Here is a 26,925-nt window from a genome sequence, read left to right on the forward strand (position 1 = left end):
AAAAACCCCATGTAAAAATGAAGAGTTGCCATGAGTCTTATCCAGAAATAAGGCTGAAAAATTATTTCCCTTAATTTTTCTAGACATGTGTGGACCCCCCTACCCTACTAGAAGACTGCAGTATAGAAAACAGAGAGGCAAATATAAATTAACAGCAGAGTATTCCTTTAAAATTCTAGATGGTTCTACAGAAATAAATAGAAATATCAATTTTTGCATTCTGCTATGTCACAGGGAGAAAAAATGATGCTGTCCCTATCAAGGCATCACTTTATGTTCAGAGGGAAATGCACAACAGAAGGTTATTTCTATCAGCACTATCATTTGCTGTAAGTAACAAAGAACACTTGGTTTTAATCTTGGTGAAGTCACGGACACCTGGGAGAAGCTGAAGAAAGCTTTGCTTTCTATTGCTAGAAAAATCCATAAGCACACATAGGTATGACATTTTGCCTGCAGTCTCAAATATTCAGACTCACTGAAATCTGTGCACATACTACTAAGAGCACTCCTAGTCCTACAGAGTTAAGAAGTCTAGGGATTGTGGGGGTGCCGTGTCAAAATCTTCACAGTTCCAAACCAAAAGATACTACTTGGAGAAATACATATGTCCAGACAAACCTACTTTCATCCTCTGAAAACTCTGAGCTTGGCTCTAAAATGCTCTATTATTCTTGTGTAGCAGAGTGGCTGAAGGAGACAGCCAGTAGCATCTGTCTTAGGTGCCAAATGTAAGAGGCACAAAAACATCGCTAGAACTATAATGAAGGAGAACATGAAGTTAGAGGACTTGTCTCGGGGAGAGTCCTATGAGTGGAACTAGTCAGAAAAAAACAAAAACAAAACAACAACAACAACAAAAAAAAACCCACTTTAATAAGCTGTTTGAGTTGGTGTTATGAACTCGACTGCATGCCCTTAAATTCATATGTTGAAACCCCAACCCACAATGTGACTATATTTGGAGAGAGGGCCTTGGGGGAGGTGAATAAAGTTAAACAAGGTGATTAAGGTTAAACATGGGACCCTAATGTGTTAGGACAGTCTTTATAAGAAGAGGAAGGGACACCAAGAGCTCTCCCTCTCTGCGCACAAAGGAAAGGCCATGTAAGAACAGAGTGAGATTGGGAGGGAGACAAACCATAAGTGACTCTCAATTTCACAAAACAAACTGAGGATTGCTGGGGGGAGTGGGGTTGGGAGAGGGAGAGTGGGGTTATGGACATTGGGGAGGCTATGTGCTATGGTGAGTGCTGTGAAGTGTGTAAACCTGGCGATTCACAGACCTGTACCCCTGGGGATAAAAATACATTATATGTTTATAAAAAAATAAGAAAAAAAAAAAAAAGAACAGAGTGAGAAGTCACCATCTACAAGCCAAGAAGAAATCTTGCCAGAAACCAACCCTCTCAGCACTTTGATTTTGGACTTGCAGCCTCCAGAGCTGTGAGAAAACAAATTTCTGTTGTTGAAGTCATCAGTCTGTGGCATCTTGTTATGGCAGCCCAAAGCAGACTAATGTAAGTGGGATATGGACTCCTTCCTCACCTCCCTACCCTCCACTCCCCATCCCTCCAAACCTTCCAAAGAGAAGGCTCCCCTAACAAGTAGTCCCTTGACTAGTATGCAACAAAGGGGCTTCTGCTAGCCGGATTCCTGTTTTGTTATTGCCTGAGGCACCCTGGGGGAGGGGAGCAGGGGCAGGAGTAGATGGAGCCACCTGGGCTGAATGTTCTCTGCTCTCCCCTCCCCTTTCCTCAGTATCTTCTCCATAAAAAAGGCTAAAGGAATATTTGCATAACATTTTGAAGGCACTCAAGTTAGTCTGTGGGAGGGCTGCAGACTGGTTCTACTGCACGTGAAGTGCCATATTCTCCCCATGAAGCTCAAGGAGCACACATCTACGTTCACGAGCAGAGATTTTTTTTTTTTTTTAATATTTTATTTATTTGACAGAGGGAAATCACAAGTAGGTAGAGATGCAGGCAGAGAGAGAGGAGGAAGCAGGCTCCCTGCCGAGTAGAGAGCCCGATGTGGGGCTTCATCCCAGGACCCTGGGATCATGACCTGAGCCGAAGGCAGAGGCTTTAACCCACTGAGCCACCCAGGCACCCCACGAGCAGAGATTTTTCAGGACGATTTGAATTTAGGATGCTATGAACGCATCCACATGGGCAAGGGAAATGGTCTTCTCCTTCTGCATCTGATAAAGAGCAGGCAGGGGACTTCTCGGCTATCAGTTCCCCTGCTTGTGGCTCTGATGGTTAGGAGACACTACCGAGCTTGGGCCTCTCTCCACTGCAATCACTATCAGTGGCTTCTTGGTTACAAGTAGTTTCCTTTGCATCTTCCAAAGGCTTCCACGTTTTGGGTTGTGTCTCTTCCAACTTTCAGGTTGCCACTTTTGTCAAACATAATACATATCTTAGAGATAATAAGAACTAAACATATGCATTGTAGAAAATTCAAGTAACATAAAGAGTTGTTTTTGCTATTCAATGCAATCCCTGTCCTCTTTGGCCAATAAGTTTTTTTAGAAACATATAGAATTTCTTTTTCCTAACCTCCCTACTCCTGAGCAAGTAGACATACCTCTTAGAATGTTTCTTTGAAATAAATAGTACAAGATCTATCATGAATCAGTCTCTCTTTTTCACAAAGACCTTGTGGGAGCAAAAGAAAGTGGTTTCCAGAAAAACTTAGTTATTCTGCCACAGGGTTTGGATTGGATTCTGAAGTTTGAGCCCGGGGGGCCAAAAGCGAACGTTAGATGGAGGTTGAGGAAAAGACAAGAGGATGAACATTTTGAGGCAGAATGGGGACAGGGGACATATCCCTACAAGCATGAGAACAAGGGCAATCTGTTTGTTGAGGAATCAGAAGCCAGGAGACATTCTTGATCTCTGGCAAGCAACATACTGAAGTCAAGGGTGTTTGAGTAAGGCAATGTTTGGATGCACAAAATGTGCGTATGTGTGCATGTGTTTTGTGCTTGTGTGTTTGTGAGAGACAGAGAAAGAGGTGGGGGGGTGATAAGAGGAAGTCTGCACAATTCCCCAGCCTGGAATTATGATGACCAGTGAACTACAATGCTGTGGCAAAAGAGTCATTGTGAGGATAAGAATACTTACAAAGTTTTCAGGCTTTCTAATCCCTTGAACATCTTATGCTGAACATTTTCCAAACGATTACTTGTGAGGAGTATTTCATTGACACCAGACGCTCCTTCAAATGCTCCTTCTTCAATGTCTGTAATCTTATTGTTGCTGAAGTTTCTAAATAAGAAAAAAAAATTGTTGAAACAAGACTTTAAGCTATTTCTTTGTAACAAAGAGGGCATTGAGACAACATGCTTGATTATTTTCTTCTAGTGAACAAGGTTTTTCATGATTTCCAAGCTCTTGTCTGCCCTGCACACCCAATGCTCTGAAAAGACACCACTTCCTATTCCATGTCAAACTGATGATATTTCGGAGGGACAATGTCAGCGGTGAAAAATACCGGCCCAGTCAATGTCAGAATGGTCTGCAAGGGTCCCCAGGAGTATAAAATTCTTGAGGTCAGGTATTGAGTTGTTTAAACTTGAATGTTCAACACGAAGCTTAATAAGGAACTTTTAAAGTAAATGTCCTTGATAAAAACTATTAAATTAATTAATGACTAAAAGAAGGCTGTTGTGTAGAGAGAAGATGGATGGGTTAAATGTGTGAGAATTTAGCTCGCATCAGAAATGTATCTGAATATGGGTTTGTTCCCAGTCAAACCTCTCACTGTGTCAAAACCCGTATTTTGGATGATACAAAACACAACATTGCTTGCCGAGAGGGCAAAAATATCCCGGTGCGGTAACACTTTCCTATAGGTTCTATCTTTCTCTTTCCACTTTCACTCCAAGATAAGGAATGCCCCCAGAACCAGGGTCATTTTTATTTATCCTTTTACTCCTCCCAGAGTATTGCATAAAGTAGTTCCTCCATAAATATGTGCTGAATTGAAAGGTATGAATAAAACGAAAGAGCAATCAATGTCAGTGAAAAAGAGAACAATCAAACAGCAAGAAACTCTTTGGGAGGTGGTATGATATGGGGGTCAAGTGCACAGGACATAGTCTGCTCTGCTGTGTGCAATCAATGTGACCGAGGGCCATTTACACATAAACAAGAACAGATATTACAGAGCAACCCTCCTTTTCTCCTTTTGATATTTCCTCTTGTATGAAGGTTGTTCCATTGGCCTGATACTCTTGACCTCTTCTGTCCCTCCCTCCTCCTCAGGGAACAGGAATACTGCGTGACTGCTGTTGGAACTGCTGAGTTTATAAACGTATTTTTAAAATATGAGTTGTGGATATGTAGTAATACAGATGAGCTATCAAGTCAGTTTACCAATCATTAATTTTGACTATCTTCTAATGAAAGTTTAATGAAGCAAAAAGTCAAATAGTTGACATGAATGTGCTGAAAGAGATATAACAGTGTGGTTTAGGGAACAGTAAAGGAAGTTACAAAACACTACTGAACCCATTTCTAATGAGCTTAGATTGCCGAATCCCTGCTGTGGCCACATAACAAACCAGCTGTCTGAATTAAAGTAAGACACCAGGGCTCTGCTACCAAAAATGTGGTTGGCATCCTTGAATACATAGAAAAGAGGTGGTTACTCAGGCTCCTCTCAGAAATTACCCTAAATTCATGTCACAGGTATTCACTATAGGGAAATTTCTCCAGATCTTTTATAGTTTCCAATTTCCAAAGAAATCTGAATAAGACTGCACAGGGCTTTGAAAAACACAGCAAAACACCAAAGAGATCTTAAAAGGTGGCTAATGCACGGCTTACATTTTACGTAACTGCGGAAGTTTCTTGAAGATTCCTGTAGCTTCCAACACCGTGAATTCATTATTATTGAGACGCCTCGAAAAAAAAGAAACAAAAGTTTCAATCACCAACAGCCAGGAAGGGATTAAGTTTAATTTCTTATACAGAAATGTAAGATCATTTCATGATTATTCTTTTTTTTTTTTAAGATTTTTATTTATTTATCTGACAGAGATCACAAGTAGGCAGAGAGGCAGGCAGAGAGAGAGAAAGAGGAGGAAGCAGGCTCCCTGCTTGAGCAGAGAGCCCGATGCGGGGCTCGATTCCAGGACCCTGAGATCATGACCTGAGCCGAAGGCAGAGGCTTTAACGCACTGAGCCACCCAGGTGCCCCTCATGATTATTCTAAAGTAAAACATAGAATACATGTCATAGAAAGTCTGTGGAAGTACTGATTTTTCCCCATTTCACTCAAATTTTAATGAGTGAAATATTAAGAAGCACACAATAAAGAAAACCAGCAACCAAAATTCAAAACCAGCTCTCTCATTCAGAAATCTGTAGAACAAAGTTTCTCAAACCTTGCCCCAAACTATTTTTACCCCAGAAAGCATTTTGGACCATTTTTTCCTAATCACTTGCTCCATACATTTTTTACTAACAGCTTTTATGATATGCAATTTATATGCCATAAAATTCACCCTTTTACAGAGTGCAATCTAGTGGTTTTAGCGTATTCACAAAATTGTGCAACTATTTTTGCTACCCAATTTTAGGACATATTCATCACCCAAAAGAAAAATCTCATACCCATCAGAAATCATTTTCAACTTGTTTCCCTCCCTGCCTCAGTCCTTGACAACCACTAATTTACTTTCTGTCTCTATGGATTTTTCTATTCTGGACATTTCATATAAGTGAAGTGATAAAAAATGTGTCTTTCTGTGCCTAGATTTTTTCACTTTACTTAATGTTTACAGGACCTATCTATGTTTAGCATACATCAGTACCTCATCCTTTTTAAGGCCAAGTAATATTTCATAGTATGGATATAGCAATTTGGTTCATTTCTTCTATCAGGGGATAGGTATTTGATTTGTTTCCACTTCTTGATTATCATGAACAATGGTGCTGCCAACACTGGCGTACATACAAGTTTTTGTGTGGATATATGTTTTCAATTCCTTTAGATATTTACACTGGTATAAAATTGCTGGGTTACAGGGTAAAATTATACTTAACAATTTGAAGAATAAGCAAACTGTTTTCCAAAGGTGTGTCATTTTTTTTTTTTAAGGTGTGTCATTATATTCTCCCAGCAATGTATGAGGGGTCCAATTATTTTTTGTTTGTTTGTTTTTGCAGCCCTTCCAGGGAATGTGTTACCTCACTGTAGTTTTGATTTAGGGTTCCCTAATGCTTGATGATACTAACCATTTTTTTAGCTTGGTGATAATAAGCATTTGCTTGTTGGTCATTTGTATATCTTCTTTGGAGAAATGTACATGCAAATAATTTGCACACTTTTTGACTAGGTAATGAACACCTTTATTGCTGAGTTGTAATAACTCTTTATATATTCTGGATATAAGTACCCTATTAGATATATGATACATAAATATTTTCTTCCCAATATTAATTTTTAAATGTATAATTAACAAAATTTACAAAATTTTAAATGTATAATTTCCAAAATTTATAAAATGTGGGGCTCGATTCTAGGACCCTGAGATCATTACCTGAGCCAAAGACAGAGGCTTAACCCACTGAGCCACCCAGGCACCCCAGCATTACATTATTTTTAATTACTTAAATTGTTTAAGATGCATTAAGTGACAGGCATGAGTTTAGGCATAGTGGGAACTAAACTGTAAAACACAATCCTGTCATCAAGGAGTTACAAGCTAGTTGAAGACAAAAGGATTATACAAGCATAAAAGGACAACCAACTTTGCAAAGCAGTTAATAGCAAATACCAGATGGTGCTATATATAAACGTTGCAAAGATGTTCACAAAACAATGAGATTTCACCAAATTTCTCTTGAATTTTTAGAACACTAGCATGACTTTTATAAATAAAAAGTCACTAAAGGCAAGACCATACTTGGCATAGAATCTATAGATGATTCAACAAACATATTTTAGCACCTCGTATGTGCTAGGCTTGAGGTAGGGTTATAAATAGAAACCTGATCTTGTTGTTCTTCCAGCTCTTCCTTTGCTATCCATTGTTCAGGGAAAAACTATCCTCTGCGCTTTAATACTCGATAATCACAGAATCCTTCCACCTTTGAGTCAGTAAGATAATAAAGCCGATAAACGCTCTCTGACTGAATTCATAATTAACAGAGATTCAAAATGGTGACTCTCCAACTACTTTTTGTAGTTGCTGCAAAAGACTGTATACCTTAGAAATCTATTACATGTGTAGAAATGGGTGCAGGAATAAATCACCCAAGAAACAAATATCAAAGGAATGTTCTTATTATTAGCATTATGAAGAACTAACTGACTTTTTGAGAGGTAAATTAATTTCTGTAGTTATGTCTTGGACCAGGAAGATGAAGTAAGATAGCCTCTAATATATCTTTGTACAAAGAAGAGTTATGGCCATGTGTGTTAATTAAAATCAATGTAATTCTTGAAAATAAAAGGGAAAGAAAAAAATTGCATCACTATGCTGTTTTCATTCCCTCCCTCGCAACCCGGATTTTGTTGGGAGATGAACTCACAGCTCTGCAGTATACTGGGGAATGTGGTCTGGGATTTTGATGAGTTTTTGATTGGAGCAATCTACTGTGGTTCCTTCACAGCGGCACTTTTCAGGGCAAGCCAAATCTGCAAAGCAGTCCCCACTTAATTTTGATCGATAATCTTCTGTGCCTATTGAGGATTCAAGGGAAAAAAAAAAAAAGATACTGAGTCTAAAGGTTAGAACAGTTGTTAATTTGTAGGAAGAAAAATAGTAAGGTAACTATAGATTATGCAGCAGGGAGACAACTTGGGGAATTTTTGGTCAATGGACGTCAGGAGAGGGTTAAAACAAGGGCTTGGAATTTGCTGGAAAAAAGAGTAACCAGATTCACAGGACAGGAAAACATTAATAGAGATGAGCTTTTCACAGCTGTACTTTCTGCTGATCCAGTTATGAGCCATTCTAGCCTAGTTGACAGCTAATCATACAATGGCTATTAATTGTTACAAAGTTTATTTTTTTCTCTGAGTCAGGAATTTAAAATGTATCCAGTAAGAAACATATTCCTATATATCATTTTAAATTAGGGCTTTCAAGGCAAATAGATGTACTCAGGTTTTTAATTTTTCTATGGTCTTATATTATTCTCTCCCTCTCACATAATCTTCGGAAACGCCTAAAAAAGCCCTCTTTTTTCATTTTGATTTTATAAAAGGAGACAAGTAAATCCTGATTAAAGCCTCAGCAGCTTGTCATGCTGTAGAAAGCTGCGTGACGTTCCATGGTGCTTGACGGAACCATGTTTTACTCATACCTGGCAACCACATGGTTAGATCAAGCACAACAGAAAATCTCGCGACATAATCACTACACCATCCACTAGGCCAAGGGTAAGACCGAGAGGAAAGATGAAGGGAAGCAGGAGAAAAAGCTACAGATGTTCTGGAAACGTAATACTGTTTACATGACATGCATTCTTCCCGCAGAATGTTTATGACCATAGTAAGAGTATTACTACCGAAGATTTCCTGGAAACACAAAGAAGGGGCTACACTGAAAGGTGCCTCCACTGTTCCTCAGAACTGCAGAATGGAAACAACAGCTTTCGGGAACAACATCCAGGAAGAAGTTGAAGGTGAGCTACAAGGACAACAGAGAAGCTCAAAAGATATGTAGTTTCTTCTTGGGAGAAAAAAAAAAAAAAAAAAAAGGCGCAAAAGACCGAGACTAGAAGAAGGTACATCAGGATTGAAAAGGGAGGACATTATGTTTCAGATCAGACACTTTTACTTACAGCCAAAATGGTGAATTCCTGCAAAAGTAAAAATCACCAAGGAGGAAAGAAAGAGTAATCTCAATTAAGATTATTCAACACATATATAAAACTACCGAAGGTCTCTTCCTTCTTTCCTTACTATGGCAATTATAGGGGGATGACATAGTATGACAGCCATCGTCATACTTTGCAAACGTTTGTGGTACTTTTTTGAAGCACAGTGCTCTTACAGGAAAAGCAATGGCATACGAGATGCACAGCACAAATTAAGTTCTTGTCGATTCCTTTAAAATGATGAGCTCTCTGCAAGATAGATTTTCTGTTGAGTTATTACTATAATATCTAGAATGCCATATAGAATGGTAGTAGGCAAGTAAACATGCAAACGTAAGTGAAAAACAAATCACGGAGATCTTCAAAAACAAATACATTTGGATTAAGCCTTATGTGGTGGCTTACATGCTTTTTAATGACCTTTCCAACTTATAAATAGTGTCACTTAGTGGAAATGAAATCAGAACCTCATACAATTGCAAAGCTGAGTATGATCATTTCATTAGATTCGGCAATTAATGCCAGGGCATTTACTAAGGAACTGTTGTCCTGCTGTCCTGTAGTTGTCCTGTAGCTTTCATTTTAAAAGTGAAATGAAGAAATGCTGGAAACAAAGGGCTAAATGACAAGTGCATTAGGTATCTTATATTTAAAATAGTCTGCATTCAATGAAATGACAATGATGTTTCTTTTATGGAGACTCAACAAATAAGCTAAAATTTTAATATAATCTAGGGAAAAAAAGGAGAGAAGACCAAAGAATTCTTCCAAGTCCTGACTTCTATTGCTATTGCTTTAATGTAAACTGAATGATCATAAATTACTGACAATTAAGCCATGATATCACATATACAATGTATTTCCAAAAAAGCCTATTTTGACCCCTATCAATAAATAGGCAAAACTGTATCAGAATTTATGAAAACAATTGGACATTAGATTTTTAATTTATGAATCAATCAGAAATATTAATTTCTAAATTACTAATAAAGTACATTTAAATGTAATAGATTGAATAATTTGGTAACAGTTCTATTAACTGCCTCAATTTGAAAATTTTAGTAATATTCAAGTTTTATCCTACAGGTGTTATGGTTTTTCCGGGTTAAGTAATGACTATCAGATGACTTTCTGCTTAATAGTGAGGTAAAGATAATGAATTTTAAAGATTCCCTACGAAGGCCAATCAACTGTTCTATTCAACATGTTACTTCCTATGCAGCCTGTGTAATATATAAATATTATTGCTCATTCAAGCTCAAAATAAGAGGTAAAACAAAATCTGTTATATGCATAAAATTATTCATATTATAATTCAATAATGGCAAATAACACATATCTCCTTAAAATAAAGACCAAATCCAGAACTCTTCTTTAAAAAATCAGTAAGGTTTTTGCAAACTAACACCGTATAGAATATCTTCTTATTGGTAGCTGTTAAAATATATGATAGCCTAGAATATCCCCAGGAGATGGTAAATGTAGCCAATCAATTACTAACATATACTTTGATATAGTGGTTTAAAACAAACAAGTCAAGAGGCATTTTACACAATTGGCAGGCAAGGAAAAAATAAGTAAACATATTTCAAAGAGCTAGTTCCAGAATCATCAGTCTTGAGAGTGTTAAGATTGTAGTGGTAAAACATTTCAATTACTTTTCTAAAAAACATTTTATTCATCTGCTTAAATTATTCAAGACATTTAGTGCCCTGGAACATCTGAGGCTTTTAGGATGTCTGTCAGTATTGTTTCCCTGGAGTTACTCTGTCACTCCAGGTCTGTAACAACGTTGACTCACAATGTATAATTGCAGGTCAACAAGCAGGAAGTTGCTTTTTTATGTAAAAAGTGAAACAATAGTAAAGCAAAATAAAGCCAAAAGGGGGCACTTTTTTAGCACAAAGAATTATGTTAAAAAAGTAAATTTCATGATCGACAAAGGAATTCTATGTGTTTGTAACTGATTTCATATAGAACTAGCTCTTTGACAACAGAAAGGTCTCTGTCTTTAAAACCAGCTCAATAAGCTATATTTTAAAAACAGGTTGAAAGATCAGATATACAACATAAGGAGAGAAAATGATTTAAGTAGAAGGCTATAGGTTCAAATATTTTAGCTACAGTGAGAAATTTTAGATAATGTGCCAAAGTGAGATAGGAAAAAAAAGATGGGGGTTTAATAATACATATGTCTAACATCAGAAGCTGCATGCAAAGGTCAGGTTTTCAGGAAACAGCTACAAGTGATCTATGCAGAAGTCAATCTATCTACAGAGTACCCACTGTACTTTCAAACGCATGCATATCAAAGTTTCAGAAGCTATATTTTATAAGGTGAGGAAAGGGTGTCTGCCATTAGTCCTACTACCGAGCAAAACCTACCTGGAATGAAATACTGTTCTTTAGCTAAATAAAAAAAAGAGAAAAAAAAATAGAAGATGCACCTGAATGTCAGCAAGCAGAGATATGAGTTATATTAGATTAAGAATGGACTAAAGGTACTATAGATAATTAAGTGAATTATATTCACAGCAGTGGCTGAAGTATAATAATGCACAGTGAGTAGTAAATGTCTCTAGGATCACGGACAATAAACAGCTTTATTTTGATATTAGCTTTTTAGTATGAATTAACTGCCGAATGTGAAATACCCTGGGAATGGTTAGACGGCATACTACTCAAAACACAGAATATATTTTAGCATAAGGACACAGAAAAGATGAGACCAAAGCAAATTGTAAATTTCAATGAAGTAAGCCTTTTATATAAGAGTAACACAATGGATATATATTTGACTTTTCATATATAATACACTGCTCCCAAAATGCTAAAAGATGGCCTTTTGGTAAAAATAAAAAAAAAATTATCCTCACATCTCTATTTAAAATAAGAGGGTGAAAAGTAAGTAAATACATTTAGTGTGCAAAGCAAGGGAGCAAGGGATCGGGAAAATTTTTCCCCCCTACTTCCGAGCCAGAGCAAATCACACAACCAAGTCTCAGTTCACTTTCCGAAGAAAAGAGAACATGATTCATTACCTTAAGTTTCTCAATGGAGAATAATAAAACAGACATGAGACTTAACAGACATCAAAAGGATTCTGAGCTTGCTAAAAGGCCCCTGTTTAGGTTGAACCCTAAAAATACAGTATGAAATATCCAGGCATCTTTTTCTGGTGGCTCGTAGCCCATTTGTTACGTTGGATATAGTGTTAAAAATATTACATATAGGAGTGGTATATGAATTGTACTATAGCTCTCTTTAGTTTGTAACTAGACAGAAGAAAAAGAAGTATATTCTACAATGTCTGGTAATTTGTCTGAAGACCAGCTATCTCTAGGTCTCCATAACCACTGTTTTGGTAACACAGGGGAAGTATCTCACATGAAGTAAGAAATTACCTGAACAACGGAATTTCTTGCTTTTGATTTGTCCGATTCTTTTGTTTGCCAGACGCCGGGGGCTGGTGCAGCGGGCACCACTGGTCTCAATGGGGTTGGTATGGAGATAATCCGCCAGCCACTTGAGATGGCAGTCACAAATAAAGGGGTTCTGGGCCAAATGCCTTTCAGAAACACAGACAGAATACTTTTATACATGACTTGCAATGAACTCAACTCTCAAATTCACAGTGAAGACAGCAGTCATCGTATTGGATCCAAGCCATATATACATACATGGTTTGAATGGCCCGGAGAGGTGAAAAAGTCCCCTTGGCAATGGTCTGAAGCTTGTTGTCGTACAAGGAGAGAAGGTTCAAGTTGTGCAGATCCTGAAAAGCATCTACCCGAAGGCAGTTTATCTTGTTGGCATTCAATAATCTGTTTGATCAAATAGTTGTAGAATTAAAGTGTAGCATCTCTTTAACCCACCTTCAAGATTCTGTCCTTCTTGAGAAATACAAGAAACCAAGAAAAAACATTTCTCTGAACCTCAGTACTAACATTTTAACTGGAATAATTTAGGTACGACAGGTGGAAGATATGCCAGATAAAGCAAGGGTCATGTGGTTTAATGAATGTCTACATCTAGTGGTACTTACACATTTATTAAAAAAAAAATTATTCAACATTCTCTGGAAGATGAAGAGGTAGGGCAGTGGACAAAGCTGGGTGAGACCTACTATCTCCTGTCAAGGACGCCAAAAAAAATGTCATAGAACATTAGTCTCTCTAGCTGCTCTGAGAAGAAGTTCAGGCAATTTTCAAAACTGAAGCCAGAGTGAGACTTTTAAAATGCAGATCACTTTCTCTCAAAGCCAGGCAGCAACTCTCAAATTGTTCTGAGTGAAGCCAACGTCCTGACAAATTGCCTCAACACACAGTAGGACCATTAGCACCCCTTTCTGAACTCCATGACCTCCAAGTTCTCTCTCCTGGATGCTTCAGCTCCAGCCACATGTCCCCTTGTTGGGGGTCTCTGCTTAGAATGTTTTCTTCCCTGCTGTCTGACTCCACTGCTCCTTTGAGTCTGTTGCAATCTTCCCTTCTCAATTCAGCCTACCCTGACCTCTCTCTTCAATACAGTCACCTGTGCTTGCCCCACCTCACCCACTCGCACGCTCAATTTCTTTGTTACGATCTGTTTATTTCTTCTATTTTCTTAAATACATATTTCTCTCTGTTGCATATGGTTTATTTATTACGTTATTGCTGTCATTTCTGTTTCCTCAAGACAGGCATTTTTGTTTGTGCCTAGCACATACAAGGTGCTCCATAAACACGTTGTTGAATGAATGCTTTAGAATCCTCTTGGAGAGTGACACAGTTCATAACACTATTAAAGGCCCTGGTCCTGCATTATAGATATTCATTTAACTTTGCTTAACAAAATATGCCAGAAACCCATTTTTTTTTTCCAGCATGCTATCAATAATCCACTTCAATATTCTATGGAACTGTGGTTTACAGATCATACTTTGGCAAATGCCATTCTCGTAGGTTATATGGGACCATGTCTGAGCTTTTATGCATGTTGGACTCCCTTTGGGAATACACTTGCCCTGCCCTCCACCTTCTTTAATGCTCTATCCCATCATGGCTGCAAGGGAAGCTCACCTTTTCCAGAAGCTTCCACCCAACTCAAGCATTTCTTCCTCTAGGTCCCCAAGGAAGTTATTCAGTGCTACTTAATCTTCATGCCTCCTTTCTATACGCCTACATGTTTGCCCAAAGGTGGATTGTGCTCTCCGTGGGCAGAGAACATTTTCTGATACTTTCTTCTCTATTAGCATTTGCTTTACTGCTTTGATACTTAAGGCTTGAACAAATATCAACGTATCAAAAAATACATGCTCTGTTGTTTAGGTTTGTATGCCTTCTTATTCAACATACTAAAAAATGTTTTTCTTTTTGGCCACCAAGAATCTTTACTTTTAATTAATATGAAGTATTGCTTCTGCTTTACTGGCTTCTGTTTAGGTATCCACACACATGCAAAGCTGTGACTTCCTAGAGGTAATTCTTTTCTCTCGCTCTCTTTTTTTTTAACCTCCCTTTAGGACTTGACAATTTGGCATTCTCTGCGGTCCTCAAAATAGTTTCCTAAAGCTTAGGAACTGATTTCAGGCATAGACTGGTAATCCCATTTCTCCATTCTGCACCACAACACAGATTACACTGACGATGTTCCCTAATCTGTCAGCTAACTGACGGAGGCAGAGAGCAGAAATAAGGAGAAGGAAAAAGTGGGGAGCACTGAAGACAATTGAAGGAGGTGCTGTTTTGAGCATTTTGTACTTACTTTAAATAATGTGGTCTGCAAAGTAGGAGAAAAAGTGTTGTACGTGTTACTTTCCTTTGCTTCTTGCATGAACCTACTTCTTTTCCCCAGTACCTCATCTGTTCAAGCAAATCTAAGATGCTTAGCCAAGTTCTCAGCTAGCCAGAAAGAGACAATTGTGTTGCTTTAGCCCTGACAGGTTTAGGAACAGGCCTTAATCTAGAGATAAAATATAGGCTGAGGGACAAAGATAGCTTTTTAAGTAAGATTTACCTGCATACAGATCCCATGGTTTATTAACCCGGTTGTTACATCAGCCACCAGTAAGTATGTTTGGAAGGAAAAAGAAGGTGCTACTTAAATGTTAGTACTAGACAGGCCAGTGATAGCAAGAGATTGCAAGTAAATGGCAAGGATAATAGTGCTTGGAGAATGTAGAAGAATGACAGAGAAGCAAATAACACACAGGCCTTACTGGCCTATAGCATCTGGCTATACCTACAATGTGTATAATGTAGAGTCATTCTATTAAAGATCAGAAACAATATTTGCTGAGCTCACCTCAAGAGTCAAAAAATAATTTGAAACCCAAATAAAGACATTAGGTTATAAGGATCAGTATTTTTCATAACTTACTGGTCTGTTGTAAAATCAATTTATTGGGTTGTACAACGCTGAAGATATAGAAGGAGAGAGATCAGAGAGAGACAGAGAATGCAGTAAAATGAAGAGTACTATACATAGTAAGGGTAAATATCGTCTTGTTAGCAATTTGCTTCATTTGTGTGCATCTGTGTGTGTTGTGTACAAAAACTGGGTTGTGATTTAAATACATTTCTGGATAATGATGAAAATTCAAAACATGAATACTAGGATAGAATTATAATGTACATTTATCCAGTAAGGAAAAAGATGTACATTTGGGAAATCTGTGGGATTAGGAGTAAGTTTTTGCCAAATCGATGATAGAAACCCCAACACCAAGAAATGTATACACCAAAAGAGAAAATAACATTTTAAACTTGAGAATTTTAAGGTAGACTGACTATGAACTAGTTGAGAGAGTACAGTATATCACACTCATCTTTGTATCCACAGCAGCCCCAAATGAGGAACTCTGTCTATGTTTGGTGATGTGAAGAGAATTTGATGATCTAAGACTAACCATCTTAAGACTAGCATATTTTTTTTTCACTTTCCTTTTCATATGAGCATTCACTAAAACATTGTGGTCAGGTTCTGTATTTATACATATGTGTATAGTACATTCTTCTTTTGAGACAAAGGAGTGATAGCTACTGTCTAAGCAGAATGGTTTTTAGAAGACACAGGCCAGGCATTGACAGATTATTTTCTAAGTGGACACCAGTTGAAGTGCTCCTGCTGTGTTCTGGCCCTCGGCAACCACCTCTGGGTTCGGGACACAGTATCCCAGCTTTGTCCCTCCTGTGGCTGCTTTGGACAAATGTGGATAAACCTATCAGTACGTCACTCTCCTTCCCAACTATTGTTAAATGAAAACAGAGGGTTTCACAAAGGGCAGGGACAGCACAAGCTTTTAATGACAGAGTAGCCAGGAAGCCTACATTTGTGACAGGGTGGACCGAAAGGCTTTGAAACAACTTCAAAGTGCTGTGTCTTCAAATAAATAACAGTCGTCAGTATTAGCTGCACCAGACTAATCTTTTCCATCTCATTAAACTATGTCATTTGGGGTTGAGTCTTTTTGAAGTCTCCATGAAACCATGAAAGGTACACTGACTAAAATACAATGCTTGGTTCAACAGATCAGAAACCATCAAATACTTACAGTAACTGTAAGGAAAACAGTCCTTCGAATAAACTTTTTGGGAGTTCTGTGATTTTATTTCCATAGAGAACGCTGAAAAAACATGATTTAAAAGAAAAAAATTAGACATCAATCCAGCATAACAAATTGATCCATCACATATCTATCCAGGCGTATAGGAGGTTAGTAAGCACTCCATACATCATAAAAGCTACAGCTGAGTAAACAAACTTCAATTTGCAAATGCATTTTTTCCTGATTATAGATCATATATAAGCTTATAGCAGAAAGTTTAAAAATCACTAAAACCAAGGGCACCTGGGTTACTCAGTCAGTTAAGTGTCCAACTCTTGATTTCAGCTCAGGTCATGACCTCAGGGGCATAAGATGGAGCCCTGGGTTGGTCTCTTCACTCAGTGGGGAGTCTGCTTAAGATTCCCTGTCTCCCCCTCCCTCTGCTCCTCCCCTGTCCACGTTCTCTCTCTAAAATAAATAAATAAATCTTTTAAAAAAGAAAGCACTAAAAAATTTAAAAAATAACAAAAATGAACATAATTCATAATTTTATTGTCCTTTCTTAGAAGTGTCCACTGTTCAATTGCTATGTTTTGCCACACACACACACACACACACACACACACACACACACGGTTCATACATAATGAGGGCATATTACAGTAACAAAAGAGAACACTAGATGTTCTCATTCATTGCTCATTAAAGGAATGAGTTTTAGGCTTATCATACTGGTAAAAGGTGAAAGGACTCTAGATAAAGGTAAGGTTTCTGCTACATAATGTGTATGCCTGGGAAATGTGAGATCTGTAATGTAAGAAAATGCACTAATATGATTACAGAAATATTTTTGAAATGTACTTTTCTCCAAAAATATGAACAGGAATGCATCCTCATGGTACCCACCTCTGATCGGCTACTAAGGGTAGCCACCAAGTGCAAGGACATGGCTTAGTGCCTTCAGTACCCCTGGCACCTAGCACTGATTTGAGAATGTGGTGACACTGTAACATTGGATTGATGAGTGATCACTGTTGATGAAGATGTGAGATGAAGAAATAAATTAGCAAGGGGACAAATTATGGAATAATTAACAAACTGGGTGAAATGAATAGCAGTGTCTTGGATCATCATATTGGCTATTAACAATAAGCTTGAAATGATGCCTATCTACTTTTAACTCCCCAAAGGAGGAAACTAAAATTATGAATAGGAAAAGATAGAAATTATAGTCCTTAGGGGGATAATATGGCAATATATATCAAATTTATAAGTATACATATTATATTTATATAAATATAAATATATATCAAATTTATTAAAAATTTTACTTAGTTTCACTCTTAGGTGCTTAAGAAAATAATCAGAGACAGACAATATTTATGCATAAAATGTTAGTCCTGATATAATTTATAACAATGTAAAAATAGACACAAATAAAATGTCTCCAAATTCCAAAAAAGATATTAGTTAAAGGCATATTTCACACTGAAAAAAAAACATATTTTGAAGAGTATTTAACAACATGAAAGTGTTGATGTTATAATGTTAAATTTGAAAAAAATAAAGTAGTATATTATAGTATGATCTTAACTTTGTTTAGAAAAATTTATACATGTATACATAGGAAAAAGCAGAAAATCTCTGGATGGCAGGCAATTTGATATTCAGAGTTGATTTTAATTTGCATCTATATATTTTTTTTATTTTTATATTGTCTGTAATGATCTTATTTCTTCTAAAAATGAGAAAAATAATTTTTTGGAAAGGACATGAAAGATGTCATAATATGTAAGGAAAAAGTTGAAATAAGAATCTAAATAATATGTTTGGCAGCAGTACATGATTTTTGTTTGGAAAGGAAGAAAATAACAATACAAGAGAAATGAATATGAGTGAGGGAAAAGCTGTTGTTTCCTTTTAAGATGTCAGTGAGAGGTGGGATGTATTACAACATAGAAAGAAATCCTCACAGGGGCACCTGGGTGGCTCAGTGGGTTAAAGCCTCTGCCTTTCACTCAGGTCATGATCCCAGAGTCCTGGGATCGAGCCCCGCATCGGGCTCTCTGCTTGGCAGGGAGCCTGCTTCCTCCTCCTCTCTCTCTCTGCCTGCCTCTCTCGCCTTGTGATCTCTATCTGTCAAATAAATAAATAAAATCTTAAAAAAAAAAAAAAAAGAAAGAAAGAAATTCTCACATGGATAAACAAATGTAGCTGGATACTATATTGTGTAAGGAGACATTACATTTGTATAGATCCCAGAGGTATAGTTACATAGTATGACAAAAAATTCACTTGTGCAGAATATAGACGCTTTGAAAAAGGAAAATCAATTAGAGAAGAAACCATTTAAAAAATCAAAGAATAAAAGCAAATTCTGTATTGTCAGAGTCAAAGAGGTAAAGGAATTAAGAAAGGATAAGCAACAATAATTGTATTATTTAAGGTCAGGAGTAAGAGAAAAGAGGCCTTTTGGAAACACACATGAGCAGATCAAGGCAGCCGTTTTTCAGGATATTCAATGCAATACTTTTCAACCAATTAATTTAACAATAGAAATCATATACTTATTATGTGCCAGCAGTTTTACTAGGTTCTAAGCGTGGTGCGCAATTAAGCTGAATCCAACTGTTACTTGTTGAATGATCATTTGCCCTGTGCCACCATACTAATACAAGTGAGGTGAATGAAGTATTATTTCAAAGAGCAACCCAAAATAGCAATTTTGAATACCTAAGGAGTTTTATATTTTGAGCCCACTGAAATGCAAAAAGGAAGTAGGATGCGTATAAATTGTGGAGGACCCATAAAAGAATTAAGGAGCAAGTTTGAAACTAGAAATAAACTATAAGAAAAAATGTGGAAAGAACACAAATACAAGGTAACATGCTACTAAATGATGAATGAGTCAACCAAGAAATCAAAGAGGAAATAAAAAAATACACGGAGACAAATGAAAATGAAAACTTGAAGTCCAAAATCTTCAGGTCAGAGCAAAACTATCCTAAGAGGGAAGTTTATAGCAACACAGGCCTTCCTCAAAAAGCAAGGGAAAATCTCAAATGAATAATCTAACCTAACACCAAAAAGAGCTAGAAAAAGAAAAAAAACAAAACTCCAAACTAAAGAAAGAAGGAATAAAGATTAGAATAAAGGAATAAATATTAGAGGAGAAAAAAATGAAATAGAAACTAAACAATGATAGAACAGATCAATGAAATAAGGAGCTGCTTCTTGGAAAGATCTATAAAATTGATAAACCTTTAGCAAAACTTATCAGAGGAAAAAAGGGAGAGAGAGTGAGGACCCAAACAAAATCAGAAACAGAAAAGAAATAACTGATACCACAAAAGGATTATAAGAAAATATGATGTAAAACCATATACCAATAAATTTGAAAACTTGGAAGAAATGAATAAATTCCTAGAAATATACAACCTCCCAAATGGAATCAGGAAGAAATAGAAAATTTGAACAGACCGATTACCAGCAATTAAATTGAATCAGTAATTTAAAAACAACAACAACAACAACAACAACAAAAACTCCCTACAAACAAGTCCACAACCAGTTGGGTTCACAGGTATAGTCTACCAAACATTTAAGGAAGTGTTAATACCTATTCTTCTCAAACTATTCAAAAAATAGAAGAGGGAGGGAAATTTACAAATTTGTTCTGAGGTCAGCATTACCCTGATACCAAAACAAGATAAAGACACTACAAAAAAAGAGAGCTACAAGACAATACCTCTGATAAACATGGATTCAAAAATCCTCAACAAAATGTTAGCAAACTGAATCCACTAAAAAAATCATTCACCAAGATCAAGTGGGATTTATCCCTGGGATGCAAAGATGGCTCAATATTTGCATAGCAATCAGCATGATACATCACATCAACAAAAGAAAGGGTAAAAACCATATGACCATTTCAACAGATGCAGAAAAAAGCATCTGACAAATTACAACATCCATTCATGATGAAAACCCTCAACAAAGTTGGTTTAGAGGGAGCACACCTCAACATAATAAAGGTTATCCAAGAAAAACCCACGGCTAACATCATTTACAATGGTGAAAAACTGAGATCCTTTCCCATAAGGTCAGGAGCAAGATATGGATGTCCATTCTCACCACTTTCATTCAGCGTTGTACTGAAAGCCTTAACCATAGTAATCAGAAAAGAGAAAGAAATAAAAGGCATCTAAATTGGTAAAGAAAAAATAGAATTTTCACTATTTGCAGATGACATGATACCATATATAAAAAACCCTAAAGACACCACCAAAAAACTATTAAAATTGATCAATGAATTCCACAAAATCAATATACAGACATCTGTTGGTTCCTACACGCTAAATAATGAAGTAGAAGAAAGAGAAATTAAGAAAACAATTCCATTTGCAATTGCATCAAAAGAATAAAATATCTAGGAATAACTTAACTGAGGTGGTGAAAACCTGTACTCTGAAAACTATAAAACACTGATGAAAGAAACTGAAGACAACATAAATGAAAAGATATTCTATGCTCATGAATGAAAGAGTAAATATTAAAATGGCCATGTTACCCAAGCAATCTACAGATTTAATGTAATCCCTATCAAAAAACCAACAGCATTTTTCACAGAACTAGAACAGATAATCCTAAAATGTGTATGGAACCACAAAAGACCCCAAAGAGTGAAGAAATCTTGAAAAGGAAGAAGAAAACTGGAGGTATCATAATCCCAGATTTCAAGCTATACTACAAAGCTACAGTAATCAAAACAGTATGGTACCAGCACAAAAACAGATACACAGATCAACGGAACAATATAGAGAGCCCAGAAACAAACCCATGATTATATGGTCCATTCATCTTTTACAAAGGAGAAAAGAATATGCAAAGAGAAAAAGAGAGTCTCTTTGGCAAATGATGTTGGAAAATTTGGACAGCTACATGCCAAAGAATGAAACTGGACTACTCTCGTACACCATACACAAAAATAAACTCAAAATGGATAAACGACCTAAATGTGAGGCCCGAAATCATAAAGTTACAATTACTCTGACAACAGCTATAGCAACATTTTTCTAGGTATGTCTCCTGAGGCAAGGGAAACAAGAGAAAATATAAGCTATTGGGACTATATCACAATAAAATGTTTCCTTTATCAACAAAACTAAAGGAAACCTACTGGATGGGAGAAGATATTTGTAAATGACATATCAGATAAAGGGCTAGTATCGAAAATACAAAAAACAAAACAAAACAAAACAAAAAATAAAAAAAACCCAAACCAAACCAAACCAAACCAAACAAAACAAACAAAAAACCCTTACACAACTCAACACCAAAAACCCCCAAATAATCCAGTTAAAAAATGGACTGAGGACAGGAACAGACATTTCTCCAAGAGATGTACAGATGGCCAACAGACACATGAAAAGATGCTCAACATCACTCATTATCAGGGAAATGCAAATTAAAACCACATAAAATATCACCTCATACCTATTAGAATGGCTAGGATTAAAAAGACAAGAAACAACAAATGCTGACAAGGATGTGGAGAAAAAGGAACTCTTATGAACTGTTCCTGGGAATGCAAAATGATGTAGCCACTGTGAAAAACAGTATGGAGTTTCCTCAAAAAGTTAAAAATAGAACTACCATATGATCCAGTATTCTACTACTGGTTATTTACCCAAAGAATACGAAGACACTAATTCAAAATGATACACACGCCCCTACGGTTATTAGCAGCATTATTTACAATAGCCCTGATAGGGATGGAAGCAGCACAGGTGTTCATTGGTAAATGAATGGATAAAGAAGAGACGGTTATATGTGCAATGGGATACTTCTCAGCTATTACAAAGAACGAAATCTTGCCATTTGCAATAACATGGATGGATCTAGAGAGTATAATGCAAAGTGAGATAAACCAGTTAGAGAAACACAGATATCATGTGATTTCACTGATACATGGAATTTATGAAACAAAACAAATGAATAAATAGAAACAGAGACAAACCGAAGAACAGACTCTTAACTCTTAACTCTTAATAACTTACCAGCAAACTGATAAGTTACCAGAGAGGAGGTGGGTGGAGGGATGGGGGGATTCGTGAAGGCATCAAAAGCATACTTATGATGAGCACTGAGTAATGGATAGAACTGTTGAATCACTATTATTATTAACAACTGTATTGTTAACTATACTGGAATTAAAATTTAAAAAGAAAAAGAAAAAAAAAGGATTAAGAGGCAAATAATTTAATAGGTTGTTCATTTGGGACTTTTGCTTTAAAGCTTGGCTCGAATAGCCTGAAGGGAGGTCGAGTCAGGAGGTGTGTCTTATTTACAATGGGAAACTATTTTTTTCCCAACAAATCATTGTTTTCTTTAAGATCATATTAAAAAAAATAGATGTTTGTTGTTCATGAGACAATTAGGGTACATGGAGAAATATGGGAGGATATCACAAAAGGATGAAGGAAATCTGTATAGGCATTATTTGAGTATATGGACTGTCAATCATAAAAATATTATAATAAATATTAAATGTGATGGGAATGAGATTTCTGTACAAAAAGGCATAGAAATACTAGAGCTGGTATAGTTTTCTTACACACAGTGAGATCAAAATGGTAACCAGGAAAAAGGAGTGAGAACTATAAAAAATCCAAAGACCAGAACAGGGAAGTTAGATGACAGTCAAAAAAATTGGGCCAAAATCCATAAAAACGGGGAAAAGACATGTCATCACATAAAGATATAAAGTGCAAGAAGGCCAGTGAGAATTTGGGCTACATTCCTATGAGGGAAAGAAAATTTTAAAAGAAATTGAAAGACGTAAATGAATTTACCTGAAAAGAAAATAAATACTTAAGGGATATGGATAATATCATCCAACTACCAACAGTGACAAACTGGGTAGCTTTTCTTAGATGTAAGTTATATTCAGCATACTGTATACAGTGTACAAGTGTGCTGATCAAGAATTATTTTATAGTCCATTGGGCCAATAGGGAAATCTTAAGGAAATCTTAAGCAGCTCTTGTACTTGATACCAGAAGGAAGGCTAAGAATTCCTTTTTTTTTCCCTTTAAGTTTTTTTCCTGCCTTCTAAGTTTATTTTATTTATGTATTTTTTAAAAGATTTTATTTAGTTAGCAGAGAGAGACACAGTGAGAGAGGGAACACAAGCAGGGAGAGTGGAGAGGGAGAAGCAGGCTTCCTGCCTAGCAGAGAGCCCAATGCGGGGCTTGATCTCAGGACCCTGGGATCATGATCTGAGCCAAAGGCAGATGTTTAACAGACTGAGCCACCCAGACATCCCAAGGCTAAGAATTCTAAGTCAAGTTTCATCGCTGCAAGTTTCAATGTTAAGACAGTAGGAGATACCAACAGCTGGTGGCCAGTCTTTGAATTCACCTTTGCTGTTGAAAACTGGCAAAAGACAGATCTACTACTAAAGAGAAAAAAAAAAAATTCAAAACAGAAACCTATAAGAAGGTTATCATGAAAAGGTGTTATGGGCAGACTTCATTATTCAAATAAATGTCAGAGAGCTATACTTACACATTCAAAACAAGGTGTATCTGAGAAATAAAACACTAAGCAATTTTAAAGAGAATATGATAAAAGAGAAAAAAGAGGTTGTTACATTTTCACTGAAGACTAGTAGTTAAAATGTAAAGTACTTAGCAGTTATCACCATTCAAGAAAAGACTGTAGGGATTGTTAATACAGCAATCAAATTAAAATACAGCCATCTTTCCTTGTAGACCTCAGCAGAATTTGGGAGCTAGTTAGTGAAGAGAGAAATTATAATAAGCACTACAACAGTTTGCAAGGGGTTAATGAAAGGAAAATAAGAAAAGACCAAAACTATGTGTTGAGGATCTTGGACATAAACATTTTCTGGGATAATCAAAATTGAGAAATGCACAAATTTACTCAGGAGAAGAGTTTGCCAAAGCCCTTTCTATTAATTCTGGAAAGTTTCCTCAGTGCTTTAACAAGGCTAGTAAGGGAGTGATCTTATCCCCATTTTAGAAATGAGATAACTGAGGCACAAGGAAATTAGTAACTACTTCATCCATGTGCCTAGTAAAGTGAGTTGGCATTTGAACATAAGCCACTTAGTGTCCTAAAGGCTATCTTGCTTAGCCTTATTACAAATTTATGTTTCCAACCAGTCAATGGAAAACAACAAAAGATGTTTGATGTTCACAGACAATGCCTAATATATTAATATATTGAATCCCTAAGAAATTGTTATTAAATATTATAGAAATACTGTTGATGTCACAATAAGGGCAATAAAAAGCACCGAGGATAAAAGCATCCAATTGGTCCATGTATTCTGAATGACATTTTCTCATTAATATGTAATAAATTAAATGAATAATAAAATATATTAATATATCAATAATGTAACAATATACAGTAATAATATGTAATAAAATGAATTTTAATGTTACTAAAAATAAATGTTAATGCAATTATTTAATAGGAGAGACCTTTATTTATGTAAGTAATCTCTACACCCAAAGTTGGGCTTGAACTCATGATCCTGAGATCAAGAGTCACATGCTCTATCGATGGAGCCAGCCAGGCACACTTAATAGGAGAGACTGTTAAAACCTTCAATAAATCAAGCCCTACTTACTATTCTTAGGTAATTAAGTAACAATTTAAAATAGTCCTTTTTATTTAATAAAACGCATTAGAAGTATTTGGCATCATATCACCTTTAATTATTGTTGTTTCTTTAGCAAATGCAGTGACTAAATTAAACTGGGTATGTATGAGAGTGCAGTTCCAGAAAGACATGTGAGAGAAACCTGTACATGTAAACACCTGATTTTAAAAAAATCATCAGATATAATATATCTTCTGACTGATGTATAGTTTATCGTTGGTAATCTCCATGAGGGAGGGATTTCTGTATTTTGTTCACTCATGCATTCCCAGAGCCCTGAGTAGGGCTAGGACAAACAGGGTCCCGACGCAACTCTGTGGGATGTACGATTTTGGTGAAATGAAGAGAAAGGCTATTGCGGGGCTGGAGAGTTGTATACTTTATGAAAGGGTAAATAAATTAATCTTTGGAAGGTCCATTCAAAAGGAGAACACAATCAGGAAAATGATACCGGTTGTAGCACATGGACTCTCCCTCATATAGCTATTTGATGCTCTTCATACAACATCTGTTTTCTGATGTTACACGGCTGTATGGGGGTATCCCAATTCTGAAAAACGGTTCCTACTCTTCTGCATACTACTAGGTTTCAAACTAGAAATTCCCCAGTGACTTAATGCCCTGACTAAAAGTCAGTTCTATAAGGAAAGATAATGCTTTGTTACAGGTTTCTGGAAAAAAACAAAACCAAAAAACTGTGAACATGGAGCTCTGGTCATGAAAATGAAGATCTCATTTCAGCAGGCATTTTCTTCTACATGTGTTATTTCTCTTAGTATTTGCTCTGAGTCTATCATATTTATATGGGTAGGCATGTAATAATTTATAATATAATCATTAGTTGTAACCATGTGTTTATTAATAAATATAATATTAATATAACACATTATATCAATAGAGTGTAATATGTACTAGAATAAAACACATAACAGTAGTTAATAAATATGTGTTATTATAGATATTAAATATAATCTATAATATAATATAGAAACAAGAAATTATATGTTCTATTTATTACTTATTTTATCTTATCATATCTTTTTATCATTTAAATCTCACAACCAGAAAGAGTCTATTAAGATTAAGGCAATAGCTTAATAGTCAACTGTAAACAAACAGATCTACATAAGAATTCTCCAACCATTTCTCTCTCTTTTAACATTTACTGGCTTTCTTTGAGGCACACAGGTACTTGAAGGACCAGGCATTGGAACAGTGACTAGACATGTGTCCTGTTCTTTCGTGTGGCTGGAATGTGGTCTGTATTCACTTTGGACGATATTACTGTCCAGACAATTTGAGTAATTTAACAGAGTTTTACATTAAACTTTGTTATTTTAGAATCTGCCAGCCCATCCAAAGAGCGGTTTGCACTCTACATTTTCTGCCAACAATTCTTCCACTGATCTTGGACTTCCTCTAGTTAAATTAACATCAACAAGAGGGGTGCCTGGGTGGCTCAATGAAGCTCCCACCTCTTGATTTTTGGGGTTGTGAGATCAAGCCCCCCGTGGGGCTCCATGCTCAGTGAGGAGTCTGCTTGAGATCTTCTCTCTTTCCCACTCCCTTCCCCCACACTCTCTCTCTCACAAAAAACAAACAAACAAAACAACAACAACAAAAAAATCAACAGCAAACAGAAATGGACCTAAGCAGATACTTCAGGTGAAAGGTGAAGTGACAGATTTTCTTTCTTTCTTCAAAGGAAACTATTTTTCTGAGCAGACCAGCATAGCCACCTGAAGAGCCCCATGCCCAGATGACTGCTACTAAGCTCCAGGTGTTTATCTGAGCCTCACGCAGGCGTCTGGCAGAACTCGGAATTCCGCCATCATTTCCCATGATAAGAACCATTCTCT

The 26,925-nt window shown here is 36.4% G+C and overlaps 1 protein-coding gene across 4 annotated transcripts in view; it reads right to left on the bottom strand.

The window, feature by feature from the left end:
* Positions 1 to 26,925, bottom strand: part of SLIT2 (slit guidance ligand 2) — a 349,500-nt gene that overhangs the window by 72,084 nt on the left and 250,491 nt on the right. For 2 of the 4 annotated variants that reach the window (XM_045997783.1, XM_045997781.1), the window contains 7 exons: positions 16,378 to 16,449; positions 12,524 to 12,667; positions 12,248 to 12,411; positions 11,229 to 11,252; positions 7,551 to 7,701; positions 4,839 to 4,913; positions 3,132 to 3,275 (listed from right to left, as the gene is read on the bottom strand). In XM_045997783.1, the coding sequence (XP_045853739.1) occupies positions 3,132 to 3,275; positions 4,839 to 4,913; positions 7,551 to 7,701; positions 11,229 to 11,252; positions 12,248 to 12,411; positions 12,524 to 12,667; positions 16,378 to 16,449 (774 nt within the window). The remainder of the gene's footprint in view (positions 1 to 3,131; positions 3,276 to 4,838; positions 4,914 to 7,550; positions 7,702 to 11,228; positions 11,253 to 12,247; positions 12,412 to 12,523; positions 12,668 to 16,377; positions 16,450 to 26,925) is intronic. The other 2 variants (XM_045997785.1, XM_045997784.1) reach the window with 1 other exon arrangement.

Source organism: Meles meles, chromosome 2 (genome assembly GCF_922984935.1).
Source record: "Meles meles chromosome 2, mMelMel3.1 paternal haplotype, whole genome shotgun sequence".
Classification (NCBI taxonomy): Eukaryota; Metazoa; Chordata; class Mammalia; order Carnivora; family Mustelidae; genus Meles; species Meles meles.